This window comes from Odocoileus virginianus, chromosome 15 (assembly GCF_023699985.2).
Source record: "Odocoileus virginianus isolate 20LAN1187 ecotype Illinois chromosome 15, Ovbor_1.2, whole genome shotgun sequence".
In the NCBI taxonomy this organism is placed as follows: Eukaryota; Metazoa; Chordata; class Mammalia; order Artiodactyla; family Cervidae; genus Odocoileus; species Odocoileus virginianus.
Window position 1 is genome coordinate 908,220 of NC_069688.1, and position 16,920 is coordinate 925,139.

Here is a 16,920-nt window from a genome sequence, read left to right on the forward strand (position 1 = left end):
CCCAACCCCCACACCCACCTCTGTGGGCACATGGCCTCCTCCTCTTCTGTCTGATAAAATTCCCCTACCCCTCTCCATAAGGATGCAAATGGTTGCTTTAAGGGACCACCCAGATAATCCGGATAATCTCCCCATCGGAAGATTCTTAACTTAATCACAGCCACAAAGCCCTTTTTTTGCCTTATAAGGTAACGATTACAGGTTCCAAGGATTGGAACACAGCTCTCTTTGGGAGGCCATTATTCAGCCTCACTCCTGGCCCTAAGAAATGATTTGAGGACAGGACTTGACCCCAGGGCACATGGTAAGGACAGAGGGAGGCGGGTGATTCAGGTTAAGTGGTCATCTCAGGGAGCCGCTGGGGCTCGGCGCCCCCGCCCAGGCCATCCTGTCTGAAGGTGAGGGCCTAGTCACCCACTCACCCTATCAGTCATGAGTTAAGCACTGCTGCCCAGAGAGGTGATGCCCTGAATCTCCCACCAGCGGCCAGAGAACCCTTCAGACAAAGAAACACAGGGGCTGGCATGGAGCCCCCAGGACAGGAAGCGCCTGGGGCGTGGGAATGGGGCAGACCCATAGTTCCCTAGCCCCCACCTCAGGGAGCGCACAGCCTGACTGCCCAGAGGGTAGAGGTCAAGCCCATGAAACAGACACCCGTGGGGATGAGGATGGGAGAGGAAACTCTCAGGGACCCGTGGGGTAGCGGCAGCAGGGGTAACCCCCGGAGACCATCCCGTGTCAAGGTCAGCCTCTTGGAGAAATGACACTAACGCTGAGAGTCAAGATGGGATGTCACGTGGAGGGACGGAAGGAGGGCCCGAGGACAGGCCCTTACAGACACCCTGTGGCGGCCGTGAGCACGGCACCCGGGGATGAGCAACCGCCCAGAGGAGCCGGGCAGTGGCTGAGCAGGGAGTCAAGGGAGGGGCACTGAGGAACTGGCGGCCTTCTGCAGCCTGGGGTCCCGACCCCAGCGTTTCCACCTCCTCCATCTCCATGGCCACCTCCCTTCTCAGCAGCTCGCCCCCCACCCCTGGCCCCCCACTGCACAGAGGGAAGGGCAGAGCGAGGGGGCCAGGCTGAGCGTGGCGTGGGCACAGGCTGCTGGCCGCAGGCAGGGCACCCGCCAAGGAGGAGCGCGGGGAGGCCCCCGCAGCCCAGGCTCCCCACGTAATCCCCTCCTGGCGCTGCACTGCCTCTTGGTTATTTTTAAAATCTCATTTTCAGAAAGTGGAGAAGAAAACCTCTTTCTTTGGCCTTTTTCCCCTTTTTTTTCCTGTGAAAGATTAGGAGAGGGGTGTGGAGGGAGGAGGGAGCCTGGAAGTGCAGGAGGCACCTCTGGCAGCGCTCCTGCTTGGGGGCCAGGGCCGCTGCTGACTGCCGCCCCCACCCCAGCGGCCCTGGAGACACGAGGCGGGACCCCTCCTTGGGCAGCCAGGTCTCAGCTGCTGCTTTCACCCAGTGGGCGCGTTGTCGGTGCCGACTTTACGCTGGAGCATGGCAGGGTGGGGGTTCCGGGTGTCCACCCTCATGGGGTGCAGGGCCTGTGGGGAGAGAGGGCCAACAGAGATCCGCCCCCGGGCTGGGAGGCTGGGGAGGGGCAGGAACTGCCTGGAGGAGGGCCCAGCAGAGAGCAGGGAGGGTTCTAGAGGCGAGGACTGCACGCATAGGCAGAGCCCGGTGAGCCTGGGTGGCTGGCAGGACATGGACTGACCTCAGGGGCCAGGGAGCCTGAGGGCCCATCAGGCAGGTGCCCTCACTGCTCCCCGGTAGGACACTCTGCAGGGGAGTACTTCCCTGAGCCAGGAAGGCCTGGAGCCTGGGACTGGACTCCCAGCTCTGCTCCTGAGGCTGGGCCGGCTGTCTGCCAGCCTGCTAAGTCACTCCCAGTTCTATCCCTATGGACTGTAACCCGCCAGGCTCCTCTGTCCATGGGATTCTCCAGGCAAGGAGACCGGAGTGGGTTGCCATTTCCTCCTCCAGGGGATCTTCCCGACCCAGGGATCGAACCCGCATGTCCTGCATTGCAGGTGGATTCTTTACCACTGAGTCACCTGGGAAGGTCGTGGGCCTGCTGCACTCAATGGCTTAAACACCTTGGGAGGGTGTCAGGTGGTCTGATGGAGCCACTGTGCTCCTGGGAGCCCATCCTCAGGGGGGAGAATTTGCCTGCCAGTCACCTCCCGTCAGAACCCCAGCCTGCACCACCCCACCTCCCAGAACTCAGAGTTCCTGTTGAACCAACCTCTGCAGGGAGAATAAATGCTCTGGGAGCCCAGAGAAGTCAGGAGTGGTGTCTCAGAGGAGGTGACTTGGGCTGGGGTCCCCAAGGGTGAATAAGAGAGTGCGGGATTTTCTTCAGGAAAGCAGGGGTGTGGAGGGGAGGGAGTGACACCGGGTGAAGACCAGACTCATACACATGCGGTTATGGCTACAGGTGCGGGGATGGGCCGTGCAGGGGGAGAGACCGCGCTCAGCTCTTAATGCAGTGGGGATTTACAGCCAAGGAGCAGGGCGGAGGGGGTGGAGGGGGGTCAGTGGATGGAAAATAACTAGCAGGAGGTATCAGGAGTACGGAGAGTCTAGCTAGATCCAACTACCAGGATTCTCGCTGGAGGCAGGCTTCACCTGGGAGCGAGCAGAGGATGAGGACCCTGATCAGAGGCAGGGGTTGCGGGGCAGGGGACACGGAAGAGGATGTGTTCTTGCTAGAACTGCACTTCATGAGGAAGAGCAAGGATGGGCCCAGGAGAAGGTTCCGGAGCCCGGCTGAAGTTTGGTCCAGCAAAGACTTTGTCAAGGGCATCCCAAGAGGAAGGCACTGCAGAGCCTCAGAGGGCTGGGGTGGGCATGGAGGCGGGCAGAGAGAAGCAGCCTGGGTAGCAGGGCAGGGGCTGGGCGGCTGGGCCCTGGGTCAGGCCCGTCCTCTCTGGGGCAGTAGCAGCAGCCTCCTCCCCTAAGGGTCCAGGCCGGAGCCCGCGAGCCGGGGTGTGCCGGGGGCCTGGGCGGTGGGATGCCGAGGCCCCCTCCCCCCGACCTGCCGTCTGCGCTCCGGAGGGCTATGGCCCGGATCTGCCGGAACGCCCCGCCGGCCCGCCCCTCGGGTCCCCCGCCTCGAGTCCTGCCTGGGCCCGCAGCGCCACCTGCCGGCGGGACGGGAAGGCTCGGGCGGAACTGACCCGAGGCCCTGGGGAGGGACGGGTACCCTGCAGAGGCGGGTGCGCGATGGTCCACAGGCCTCGTGCTCACCCTGGAGCGAGCTATGAGGGCCTGGTTTTGAAGCCGGCTCCACCGTTGGCTGCTGTGTGACCTCCAGCCAGTTCCTGACCTTCTCTGAGCATCATCCCACTCACAGGGAGGTGAGCACACCCAGCCCCCAGGTTACTGTGAAAGTGGCCATGAGGCTGGGAGCCCACACGCGGCAGAGGCACCCCCCTGGTGCTGAAGGTGCTCCCCAGTTCCTGAGAGGATCATGGGGGAAGCAGGCAGGCGGCATGACCCAGCCGGGGACCTGCAGCCCTGATATCTCACCGTTTTCAAACATGGTGAAGGGTAGCACGAGATGGACAAGGATCAGACCCCAGGTCTCAGTGTTCCCTAGAGCTGACACGTGTCCCCAGAGGAGGCTCACCCACTCCCACCCTAACATCCAGCCCCCCTTGGACCCTGCAGGAACAGGAGTGCCCCCTACCCCAAGCAGCTCATCTGTTGTCCATCTGGGGCTTGCTGGAAAGTTCTTCTGTGGAAAACCTGCCTCCCTGTAATCCAGGTACATTCCAAGAGCCCAGAAGGCTCATGGGGAAGTTCTGGGGCCAGGACCCAGGAACCGACCCCCACCCCGGCTCATCCCCTTGGGGGCCAGCCTCTCTGTACCCTGCTATCTCCTCCCTTCTGCCTGGAGCCCTGAGGAGGGGTGGGCAGCTATAGAGAACCCCAACCCAATGCTTCCTTCTTGGCCCCAATTCCAAATTCCCCTAAGGGGAAGAACTGGTTGGCCCACCTTGCCCAGTCAGCCTGGTTGATGTCGAACAATGGCTCATCAAAAAAGAAGGAAACCAAAGGCCCTGGTTTGCAGCATTGCCCACGACCGTGGTATAAAGGCTCCCACCACAGCTGGTGTCCTGCTGCCCCTGTGAGGGATGGCACACAGAGTCTGGCGGAGATGCGCAGTACTGTCCCATATACAGACAGAGACACATAGATACCTCTAGGACACGGGTGACAGTACAATATAGGCAATAAGCAAGAAGTGATGAGCTTGGGGCACTTATTACCTCTGTTTTTATTAGCGTCCCTTCCATTGTAGACTTCTGTGGTGGTATTAACAAGTAACCCTCAACATTGCTGATCATTTAAGCACTAATCACACAAGTCTGTAGGCCACCAGACAGAGTGGCTATAGGGGGGCACACCCTGGAGGCGTGGGGGCCCAGCCCTGAGAAGGGTCACTGCCAACACCTGTTCTGGGAGCTCTGTGGGATCCTCCTTCATGATTCATGGATTCACGGACCCAGTTTTCAACAGTCCCTTTCACAGTGCTGAAGGATGGGAGAGGGCAACCTGGGCTCCGAACAGGACTGCCCACATGCCCCCGTCAGAGTGAGCTGAGCCGAAGGCTTGGGGAAAACCCCATCCCCCAGCTGCCTGGATGAAAGGACCCTGCCGGCTCCTCACTCCCAGCCTCAGGCTCCTCCCCACACAGGGTCAAACCCAGGAGCCCCGTCTCGTGGGACATCCTGAGGTTCAGCTGCAGTTAGCCATGGTGCGGCTGCCCACCGAATCAGACAGCTTTGCTGCCCTGGGCACCCGTCTCTTACCAAGCCCCTTTCAGGGAAAAGTGATTTAAGTCTCAGAACCAGCTGGGGAAGGAGCATCATCAGCCTCTGTTTCTAAAGAGGTCACAGCCTCAGAAAGGTCACCTGCCCAGCAGAGCCAGAGCGGCGGGGCTGACCCCCAGAGCAGGTGCAACGCCCGCAAGTCCTCGGCAGTAGGCGGTTGTTGTCCATTGACTGTCTGGCTTCCTGCACGTGGCCAGGGTCCCATGTGTGCACACACACACTCACACACGGGCTGTGCCCAGGACAGTGTTCGATTCCACAGCCCTGTCCTTGCCAAGGTGCCATGGGTGCTGCAAGCATTGTGACCTCAGGGGTGAGCTCAGGGCTGGCTGGGGCGGGGGAGGGGGAGCCCAGATATAGAGCTGCTCGGCCGGGCGCGAGGAGAGAGTGAGCAGCACCTCCAGACTGTACCCGAACATGGACGCGCAGCATTCAGAAAAGCCACACAGCCACGCCAGCATGAACAGGACCTCCTCAGCCAGGTCCCAGAACTCCAGGTCAGCCCAGCACCGGGCAGGGGCCCCCCCATAGGGCAGGGCAGCAAGGGGCGGGCCCCCAGGGCCTGGGCCCAGGATGGAGGGGTCCTGCAGCATGCCGGCAGCTGCCTGGAGTGCAGGAGTTGGGGGTGGACCCCCACCTGGCAGCCCTCAGGGTGGTGGAGAGGAGGCTGGGGGGCAGCAGGGCGGGGCGATGGGGTGCTGGGAGGGGGGCTCGAGTCCAGCACGGCCTTTGCCGTCACACCGCCTGTGGCTGCCGATGCTTGTGGAGACCAGCGGTGTGAAATCGAGCGGACGGATGGACAGACAGTGGGCATGCTGTCCCTCTGCTGCCCGGAACCTCAACCTCGTCGAGAGGGTAGAGCAGCCTGTTTCCTGAGAGACGTGAGGGATGTGCACAAAAGGAAGGTCCTCTGTGGCCTTCGGTCCAGGGGTCCCCGCACCCCAGGTGGGCACAAGGACACTCCATCTCCTGAGTCCAGCGGCAGGTCGGAGGCTGGCGGGCAGGCTCCCTCTCCGGGTCCCCAGCCCCCCCAGGCCCACAGTGCGCCGCGTGGGGACTGGGGCAGGTCGGCTCTCCAGGCTGTCCCTGGGGGGTTCCCAGGCGGGGTCCTCGCCTGTGCTTCCATGGTCATGTCTGTCCCCGAGGGAGCTGCCCGACCCGCCTCGGAACGCAGCTCTACTGTTCTGCACCTTCTGCCTGCGTGCTCAAGAAAGTCTCCCCTCTGCCACATCCCGCCTAACGTCTAGGGCAAGAAAACGCTCGTCCTGCAGCTGTCTGCTAACTGCGTTCCTATTCTCCTGTCTTTCAAAATACACTCAATCCTGGTCGCCGCAGGACTGGGAGGCAGGTTTGGGGTGAGACACAGATCTCACTTGTGGCTGTGGTCAACCCTGACCGACCAAGGCCCCTCCAGGGTGCAGGAGGGACCAGGCTCGGTGTGAAAAGCTGAGCCCTCCAGGAGCTGCATGAGAGTGGCTGGTTTTCTGAGAGGCCATAGGAAGGAGGGGGCTTCCCAGGTGGCCCTGGTGGGTAAAGACTCACCTGCCGATGGGGGAGACTTAAGAGATTCAGGTTCGATCCCTGGGTCAGGAAGATCTCCAGGCGCGGCAACCCACCCCAGTGTTCTTGCCTGCAGAATCCCATGGACAGAGGAGCCTGGAGGGCTACAGTCCATAGAGTCACAGAGAGTCAGACACGACTAAGAGTCTGAGCACGCACGTAGGAAGGGGGGCCTTCCAGGAGGGGCAGTGTGTGCTGAGCCCCAGTGGTCACATCCCTGGGATGCAAGCTTTGGAGTCAGAGCCAGTCTGAACGGATGCTGTCCTGCAGATATTGTGTGTCCTGGGATGGGCCGCTGAACCTCTGTGTCTCAGCACCTTGTGGGGTTGATATGAGGACAGGGCAGACCGGATCAAGCTCCTGACACAAACCAGTCCCCGTTGGCAGTTGTGGGGGCACTGGTGAGGTGTGTGGTGGGCAAAGTACAGCCCGGGAAAATACCCTGCTGACCACATAGTCACTGGTCCCCAGAGAGGCAGATGGTGGGGAGGGGCAGAGGGTCCTCAGGCTGGACATGGCCAGGGAAGGGGAAGGCCCCCACGCTCCAGGCAGGAAGGCCAGCTGGGAGGGGAGCTGAAGGTAGCAGCTCCAGGTGGACGGGAGGACGGTCCCACTGTCCAAGGCTGACCTTGGCTTCTCCCAGGAGCACGCCCTCAGCAGCATCCACTCACTCAGTCTGTCACTGAGTCTTCACTGAGGGCCTTCACTGGGAAACACAGAGACAGCCACCACATCCCCAGGGGAACTGGGAAGGAAAAGGCCCGGGGGGTGGTCAGTGGAGCCACCAGGGTTCCTGAGAGTTCAGGGGGGCCATGAGTCATCAGGGAGCTGGGGGACACACCCCCTACCCCAGGGTACGCTGACCATGGCAAGCAGGCTGAAGGTGACTTCACGTGGCCCCCGCAAGGGGTCGAGGAGGACAGGGGCGGGAGGTCACACGCTCTGGGCAGACAGGAGAGCAGAGGCCCAAGGTCAGCCGGAAGGTCTCAGGCAGCTGATCTAGTGTGGAGGCTGTAGATGTCAGACCGCCAGGATCCCAGTGAGCTGGAAGGGCCGTCCCAGGGCTGGACCCAGAGGCGCCTGGCGGGGCTGATGGCTGCTCTGGACACGTCACTCCACTGTTCTTTCCACAAACATTTGCTGAGTCCCTGCTAGGAATACCAGGCGTGGTTCCAGGTGTGGGGGACACAGCTGGGAACAAGACATGAAGAGCCCCGTCTCCTGGCTTACATTCTGGTGGGGGAGACAGCCAATAAACAATAGACATGGTCCAGGGAATTATGCAGTGTTACAAGGTGGGAAGGGATGTGGGAGGAAATCGACAGGTTTAGGGAGTGGAGAGTGTGGGTCGAGGGTCAGATTTTAAAGACGTTCATCAAGAAAAATACAACTGAGCAAAGAAGTGAAGGGGGGCGGCGGTGAGGGGCTGAGCCGAGCAGTGCTCGCCAAACGAACAGCCAGTGCAAAGGTCCTGAGGTAGAAGTGTGCCCAGCAGGTTCAGGAGCAGCAGGAGCCCTCTGCACCTGGAGTGGGTGGAGTGAGCAAGAATAAGCCAGAAAAAGGGACTTCCATGGTGGCCCAGAAGTTAAGACTCTGAGCTTCCACTGCAGGGGGCATGGGTTCCATCCCTGGTTGAGGGAATAAGATCTTGAATGCCCCAAGGATCCTGCGTGCCATGAGGCATGGCCAAAAAGTAAAAAAAATAAATAAATATTTCAGAAAAAAGAAATAGTAGAAAGAAGTGAGATGGGGGGATCATTTTTGTTCTTGTTTCTTTTGTTTCTGGTTTGTTTGGTTTTATTTTATCTATGTTGTTGTTCAGTAGCTAAAGTATTTCTTTTTTTATTTACATGCAGTAAAGTTCACCCTTTTCAATGTCCAGTTCTACAAGTTTTTTCTTTTTAAATAATTTTTTTTTTCGGCCATACCGCACAGCATGTGGGAACTTTGTTCCCTGACTAGGGATCGAACCTGTGCCCCCTGCAGTGGAAGCTCCAAGTCCCAGCTGCTGGACAGCCAGGGAAGCCCCGGTTCTAGATTGGGACTCAGACAGTGGTGTATCCACTACCACACACAAGCTCTGAAACTGTTCCGTCTCCCCCTGCAAACTCCCTGCGCCCCTTTTCGTAATCAATCCTCCAGCAACCCCGCTATCCCCAGAAACCACTGGTCTGTCTTCTGTCTGTATAGTTTTACCTTTTCAGAATGTCACAAAAATGGGACAAGGCAGCACGTGGCTTTGGGGTCTGGTTGTTTTCACACAGCGTGATGCACGTAAGCCTCCTCCACGTGGTCTCCTTCATCAGTCACTCCTCTCGTTACTGCTGAGTAGTATTTCTATGGATGTAGCACAGTTCTTTGTGCATTCGCCAGTCAAAGGACATTTGGGTTTTTTCTGTTTGCAGTTATTATAAAGCCACGGTAAACATCTGTGTACAGATTTTTGTGTGATGTTGTCATTTCACTTCGGTGAATGCCTAGGAGTAGAATATCTGAGTCGGATGGTAAATGTAGGTTTTACTTTCTAAGAAAGTACCAAACCACCCTCCACACTGGCTGTACCATTTTGCATTTCCGCGGGCAATGATGGAAACTCTAGTTACTCTGTCTCCTCACCAGCATTCGGTATTTTCTAGTTTTCTTTTCTCCGTTCTAAGAGATGTGTATTGATATCCCACTGTGGTTTTAATTTGTTTCTCTCATGGGGAATGGTGTTGAGCAGTTTTTATGGGCTTATTTGCCATCTGCTTTTCTCCTTTAGTGGAATGTCATTTGAATCTTTTTACCTGTATTTTCTTAGGCTGTGTGTTGTTCGTAAGGTATTTGTATATTTCAGGCATAGTCTTTTATCAGGTATGTGATTTGCAAATTCTTCCTCCAAGTCCAAAGCTTATCTTTTCATTTGTTGTAGCTGTCTTTCAAAAAGCAGAAATTCTTAATTTTGGTGAACTTGTTCACCAATTTTTTATTTTATAGATGGTGCCTTTGGTGTCACACACGGGACTGCTTCGTGCAGCTCAGGGTCACAGAGGTTTACTCCTACATGTTCTTCGAGAAGTTTTAGAATTTTAGGTTTTACTCTAAGTCTGTGGTCAGTGTTGAGTTAATTTATGTTTGTAGTGAGATATAAATTGGGGTTTATTTTTTACGTATGTTTAACCAGTTATTGCAGCACGATTTATTGAATAGACTATCCTTTCTTAATTGAATTACTTTTACACCTTTACCAAAATACATGTGGGTCTTTTTCTAGACTCTATAGTTGGCTCCATTTGTTTCTATTTCTGTGCTTTCATGAATACTGCACTTCGTTGATTACTATAACTGTATAACAAACCTTCAGATCACCAGTATCAGTACTCCAGTTCTTCTCTCCAAATTGCTAGGCTATCTTTATTCTTTTACTTTTCCACATAAATTTTAGGAACAATTTGTTGGCTACTACAAAAAAAAATGCTTCTTGGATTTTGATGAAAATTGCATTGAATATTTAGATAAATTTAGAGAAAATAGACAACAACATTGAGTCTTCCAATCTGTAAACATGGTGTGTTGCCCCATTTATTAAAGTCTTTATTTCTTTCAACAGTATTTTATATTTTACAGTGTATGGATCTTACAATTATTTGATACATTTATACCCAAATATCTCATAATTTTTAGTGCTATTGTTTATAGTACCTTTTTATTTTAATTCCCAGTTCATTGCTGGTACATAGCAACATGACTGATTTTTGTATGCTGACTTTATATTTGCCAATTTTCCAAATTCACTTTTTAGTTCTGGTAGGGTGTTTTTTGGATTCTTTGGGATTTTCTATTTAGATAATACCAGTCTCTCGGCCTCCACAGCATCTCCCTCCGTAAACACATGCGGCCATTCAGATACATACACCCAAGTCCTCTTTTCCCTTTCAGAACCTCCTCCCACATCTCTGAACTCACAAAGAACCAGGCCTACACGAAGGTGCCTCAGAATTTTGCCCAAGGGGACAAACAGATGCCCCCCACCACCATCCTGCTCTACAAGTCACAGACCAGCCAGGCCGCCCTGATGCCCAAGGAGCACAGGACGTTCATCGAGGAAGCCTACAACAAAGGTGACCCCCGGCCCTGGGGCTCGGTTCCAGCAGACCCCATCAGTCCCTCCACCTGAGGAAGTCCTGGGGCTGAGGGCCAGAGCAGGCCCACCCTCCAAGACCCTGGGGTGACAAGAGGCGTGGGGAAGGGGGTCAGAGCAGGCCCACCCTCCAGGACCATGGGGTCTCAAGAGGCGTGGGGAAGGGGGTCAGAGCAGGCCCACCCTCCAAGGCCCTGGGGTGACAAGAGGCATGGGGCTGAGGGTCAGAGCAGGCCCACCTTCTAGGACCCTGGGGTCTCAAGAGGCGTGGGGCTGAGGGTCAGAGCAGGCCCACCTTCTAGGACCCTGGGGTGACAAGAGGCGTGGGGAAGGGGGTCAGAGCAGGCCCACCCTCCAAGGCCCTGGGGTGACAAGAGGCATGGGGCTGAGGGTCAGAGCAGGCCCACCTTCTAGGACCCTGGGGTCTCAAGAGGCGTGGGGCTGAGGGTCAGAGCAGGCCCACCTTCTAGGACCCTGGGGTGACAAGAGGCGTGGGGAAGGGGGTCAGAGCAGGCCCACCCTCCAAGGCCCTGGGGTGACAAGAGGCATGGGGCTGAGGGTCAGAGCAGGCCCACCTTCTAGGACCCTGGGGTCTCAAGAGGCGTGGGGCTGAGGGTCAGAGCAGGCCCACCTTCTAGGACCCTGGGGTGACAAGAGGCGTGGGGAAGGGGGTCAGAGCAGGCCCACCCTCCAAGGCCCTGGGGTGACAAGAGGCATGGGGCTGAGGGTCAGAGCAGGCCCACCTTCTAGGACCCTGGGGTCTCAAGAGGCGTGGGGCTGAGGGTCAGAGCAGGCCCACCTTCTAGGACCCTGGGGTGACAAGAGGCGTGGGGAAGGGGGTCAGAGCAGGCCCACCCTCCAGGACCCTGGGGTGACAAGAGGCATGGGGCTGAGGGTCAGAGCAGGCCCACCTTCTAGGACCCTGGGGTGACAAGAGGCGTGGGGAAGGGGGTCAGAGCAGGCCCACCCTCCAGGACCCTGGGGTGACAAGAGGCATGGGGCTGAGGGTCAGAGCAGGCCCACCTTCTAGGACCCTGGGGTGACAAGAGGCGTGGGGAAGAGGGTCAGAGCAGGCCCACCCTCCAGGACCCTGGGGTGACAAGAGGCGTGGGGCTGAGGGTCAGAGCAGGCCCACCCTCCAGGACCCTGGGGTCTCAAGAGGCATGGGGAAGAGGGTCAGAGCAGGCCCACCCTCCAGGACCCTGGGGTGACAAGAGGCATGGATTGGTGCAGCTTTCATCAGGGCCTCCTGCCCATCCTCTTTGGCCTCTTCACACTTCCTAACACACCATTGAAAGCCCAAAATGCCCTCTCTCAGCCCTTCCCTCCGCCCTCCTCCAACACCTTTCACACCCTAGAACCTCAGCTCACACCCGGCCCTCTCACTGGAATGCTTTTCCCCTGCCTTCATCCTTGTAGGCAAAGCTAAAATGCCACCCTCTCTGTGAAGCCAGTCCTGACTACCTCTCCATCTTAGGATTTATCACCCCTCCCCTCTCTGTGCCCAGGGCCTTTTGTACAACTTCCCCACAGAACTCAAGTCCGCTGATACTGAGGATGGCTCTCCTGGGCTGGAGACTCCTCCAGAACAGAGCCAGGCCCTGACTCCCCTTGGAGCCACACACACAGTCTTACAGTAAATGAACACCACTGAATGTTGGGTGACTGGATGGAGGATGAAGGGGTGAGGAAAGACCAGATGGAGGGATGGATGGATGGATGCTTAATTTATCAACAGATAGGTGGGTGGATGGGTAGATGAATTTTTTAATGGGTGAAGAGTGAGTAGATGGATGGATAGATGGATTTAGGAATGGAAAGTTGGATGGACCGAAGGTGGATAGATGGATAAACTTATTAATGGATGGACTGATGAATGAGCATAAGGATGAGCAGGCAGGTGGGTGGACCGGTGGGTTGATGGATAGAAAGACATGGATAAATGATGGGTGGATGGACAGATCGACGGACACATGGATGATATATGTGTAAATGGATGGGTGAAGAGGAGAGTAAGCCAATGAATGGATCGAGTACTGCACGCGTGAACAAGAATGCATTCCCTGCTTGCTTTCTTGCTCCTGATCTCAAAAGGACAACAGAGCGGTTAGGAGCCCCAGGATTTCCCAGTGTGTTCAGTTCCCCAGCCCTTCCTGTCAGATCGAGGCTTCCATTCCCAGTCCCACCCTTCCCCGCCTACCCAGCGCTGCTGGCACTCCGTGGTCTTCCCACGGCGCACCCACACGCGCGTCTTCTGCCTCAGCTATCTGCTTCAAGCTGCTCCGGGACCTCAGTAGTTCAGACTCTGACCACCTGAGGTACACCATCAAGAAAATCAAGAGCATGACTCACAGGGCCCCCAACCTGGTGCTGGAAACCATCGGCGACTACTTTGTAAACAACCAGCAGGTGGGAGCTGTTGGGGCTCTCCAGGGCGGGCGTGGGGAGGGGAGGGCTAGACCCAAAACAGGTTCAGACCTTGGTTCCTCCAGACATCAGAGCTGTGATTTGGGGCAAGTCAGCCTCCCCATGTGTCCAGCGAGCCAGCAGGGGGTGGGTGGAAAGTAGACCAACATGTGTGGACCATCCTCTGAACAGTCTCTTGATAAACTGTCATGATTCCCAGAGAGGAGAACGCTGAAACTGAGAGGGGGGAGGTGATTTGCCTAAAGTCACAGTGGAGGGATGTCTGGGTGGATGATTAGGGGAAAGCTCTATCTGGACTTTTTAATGAATGGGTGGATAAAAGAATGAATGGATGAATTAGTAGAATGCTCTTTAGACCCCCTTGCAGTTCCCTGAGGATGGGGACAAGTGTTTATTCATCTGTCTCTGCAGAACCTAGCTCAGGGCTGTTCACAAAGGTGTTGCTACATGGATGGCCAAGTGCGTCCACTATGCTATCTCCTCACTGGCCTCCTTACCCCCCCCCCACTGCTGCTCCCATGGCGACTCCCCACTTAATCAGATCCAACTAGTCTCTAAGCCTGTGTCCACCCTGCCGCCCACAGATCTCCACCCGGCACAAGTTCCGGCTCTTCCACGTCCTAGAGGCGGTCCTTGGAGCCAGTGACTCCCTGGAGGAGACCTGGGAGAAGGCATTCATGCAGCTGGCCCTGGAGAACATGACCAAGTCCACAGTGAGTCTCCCCCCACCCCCAGCAAATAGGGCATCCCACAAAGGCTTCTGGGGTGCAGGCAGCTGCCCCGGGGACCCAAAGAATGCTGGGAATGCCCAGTCTTGTGGCTGACCAAGAGATTCTACCCATTTTCTCATTTTCTTACCACCAGCCCCTTCAGAGGGACATCATGCACCCATTTTACAGCAGAGAAAGGTGAGGCTCAGAGAGTTCTTGACTGGTCTGTGCATCCCACCTATTCCCCTTGGCTGCCTGCCTCTGGGTCCCTGCCTATTGAAGACCAGAGGTTTGGACCTGGACCGCACATCCCCCAGCAGGTGGGGGTAGGTGCTTCTCTGGGTGCACAAGCTGGTCCAGGACTCACAGGGAGAGCAGGTGCCTCCTGGCGCCTCCATCCTGCATGACGCCCAGCACATGCCTGGCTCTGGGTCTGTCTCAGCCTCTGTGATAGGCAGTCCTGCATCCTTGCAGTCCAGCTGCTTGGGTCCTTTGCTTCTGGAAGACTCTTCCCTGATTCCCCAGGACATCATCCCCTGTGTTTCTCTGTACTAGGCTTCAGGAACTCTCAGACCCAGAGCTCTCCAGAGTTCCTCATACTCTCATCCCACCTCTTTTTGTAAGGCATAGTTCAAGCGAGGCAGAAAAGGAAAGACGACCTCAACAGAAGTAGGTTACCTTTATTCAGGCAAGGAGGGGCGACAGTTGGCCTAATGACAGGCTGAGCGCCGAGAGGGATCAGGGAGGCTTCATACTTAAAGGGAGGTTTGTGGAAGCGATAAGGGAAACATCAATCAGGCGGGATATTTTGAGTATTCTTTTGTTGAGATGACATTTGTAGTTGGGCAAGGGGTGATAAGTCTTCTGGGCGGGTGTAGGGGGTGGTAGGTTTCCGGACAGGGGGTGATAAGTCCCAGATAGATGCAACCGGCCTGGAGCATCAGGGAGGAACTGAAGTGATGCTTTGTTTTCTGCGCAGTTAGATGATTCAGCGAGGGGCCTTTGAGACTGCTGCTCTCTTCTCTAGGCCCCAAAGACTCCACTTTTTCCACCTCTCTGTCCTTCATTCTCCTTTCTGAGGAGCCATCATCTTCCAAATCTTTGACTGCATTTTCTATGCATATCCATGAGCCTTTAACTTTCAAGGCATCTTGGTCTTTGTCCTCAGAATGTTCCCATTTCATCCTGTTAACAGCTTCACAGATGCAGTGTTTTCCCTTATCTCTCAGGATATTAAAGGGACTGTTTTGCTTCAAGGTTTATCTCTCTGCTTGGCCTCTATTTCCTCCAAGTAGCCTTTCTCTGGGTTTCATCGGGTTTGTGGTTTTGGCTATGGTTTTGGTCCCTCCGCATCCGTGGCCTTCTCTGTGTGGCCATCTGCCTGTGCTTACGAGCTGCTACGATGCTCTGGGCGCACAGGTGGGTGATGAGATTGGGGGTCCACTGCAGAGTTACGAGGTGAGCCCTCTACTGTCCTCCGTGTGTCCCCGTCCCTGTATCAGCACCTCAGTGTCGTTCCTCTCGGGCCATCCAGATCTCCCGGGGAAGACCTGATCTGGGGCTCAGCCCTGCACGGCAGAGTGGAGAACCTGACCCAGGAAGTGCCTGTCCTCAGCACTCGCGGGCCCGGCCTCCCCACCCAGAGACCCTCAGCCTGGCCTCTCCAGAGACCCTGCGGGTATGCAGACTGGGGAAGGGATCTGGGCGCTTGACTTCGCACCCACTCTGCCCTCTCCCCGGCGCCCCTAGCTGTAAGCATCTGGGAGATGCACCCCCCAGGATTTCTACCAGACCACGTGTGGTGTCGGTGGGGGCAAGTTCTCAGCTTGCCTCACCGCCTGCTTAGTGCTCAGCCCAGTTACCTCACCCAGAGGGGTGGCTATCGCCCTTGGTAAAAACCTCCTAAATGTAGAGTACTTGAGGTCTTTTCCTGAAAGAGCAAAATCAGATTCAACCTATCATCTTAACAAGAAGCCCTCATAGTCACCCTTTGAACAGATCATGAATGATATAACGATTTCACATGATGCCCAGACAGCACTGAGAAAAGCCCTGAGTGTGGCGACACAGCGCTAGGTGGTCTGAGGCTGCCCCTCGAGCAGAGCGTGGTGGGCCTGGCTGGGGTGCAGGGAGGGCAGGGGGCTGGCCAGCTGGGCCTCTGCGCCCGGGACACTGACACCAACTCCTCAGGCCCGAGATCTCAGGGCAGAAGCAGCAGAGACTGTGCTTCTGAATCCCTGGTGGTTAAGACTCCAATGCTGTGATGTTGTCCTAAGCTCCCAGGAGTTCCAGAAAGAGGTGACATCGAGTAGAGCCTTCAGGATGTGTGTCCAGAGTGTAGGCGTTGGGGCAAGCTTTCAAAATGGACTAGCGTTTGGACAGACAGGGCGAGTGGGCACTGTGTTCCAGGCGGGAGACAGCATCTGTACAAAGGCTCCACAGCAGGGATAATGACGATGGGCTTCTGGACCAGGAAGAGGCCCAGGGATGTGGATATTCACATGTGATCCTGAGCCCTGGGGATGAGCCTCACCTTCACCCACCCACTCTGCATGTCAGGCTTCCTCAGCCTCAGTTTTCCATCCAAAACCTGGGTTGACAGTAGATGTCTTGCCCACCAAACCAGACCTTGTGTGTGAGATGTCAAGGCTGCATCTGAGCACCCATTCTTCCTCTCCACCCCCCGCCCAGGAGCTGGAGGAGGCCTACCAGGACGCGGCCAGCAACGTGCTGGTGGCCATCTGCAGGCACTCATGGCAGGCAGTGGCCCAGCGTCTGGAGACCGAGGTCCTGTCGGGCATCTTCCCGCACCGCAGTCGCTTCTACGTGATGGGCATCATGACCTTGGACGGTATGTCCTGCCCTCGGGGCCTGGGCCCGGCCACCCTCTGTCTGCAGGCTAGCAGGGGGCGGCGGGGCAGGCCATGAAGAGAGCAGGAGGGGCCAGCAGGGCTGCTGACCCGCGGGACCCCCCCGGGACCGAGATCAGCTGCACAACAGGGAAACCAGCCAGACGGCCACAGGCTGCGGCCCGGACACCCCCACAGCCCGTGTGTGCCGCCCGTCCCCACGAGGCTGTGCTTCTGCCCTCGGCATTTCAGCCGCAGGCCTGGACACAGCCAGGGCGGAGCGCGGGGGTTCCAGGAGGGAGGTCTGCTCTGCCGCGTGCTCCGTGGTCCTCTCCGCTGGTTCCCAGCAGACAGGCTGAGCTCCCAGACTGTGCGACAGGCCTGGGCACCCAGCCGCACGCCGCAGGCCCGGGGGC

At 56.8% G+C, this 16,920-nt stretch overlaps 1 protein-coding gene across 5 annotated transcripts in view; it reads left to right on the top strand.

Annotated features, from left to right (window-relative positions):
• Positions 1-5,155: 5,155 nt before the first annotated feature.
• The window catches only part of LOC110141240 (maestro heat-like repeat family member 5), a 59,760-nt gene continuing 47,995 nt past the window's right edge, over positions 5,156-16,920 (top strand). For all 5 annotated transcript variants that reach the window (XM_020900047.2, XM_020900048.2, XM_070476914.1 and 2 more), the window contains exons 1-5: positions 5,156-5,335; positions 10,317-10,498; positions 12,782-12,927; positions 13,530-13,658; positions 16,347-16,506. In XM_020900047.2, coding sequence (XP_020755706.2) covers positions 5,256-5,335; positions 10,317-10,498; positions 12,782-12,927; positions 13,530-13,658; positions 16,347-16,506 — 697 coding nt within the window. In that variant the 5' untranslated portion in view covers positions 5,156-5,255. The remainder of the gene's footprint in view (positions 5,336-10,316; positions 10,499-12,781; positions 12,928-13,529; positions 13,659-16,346; positions 16,507-16,920) is intronic.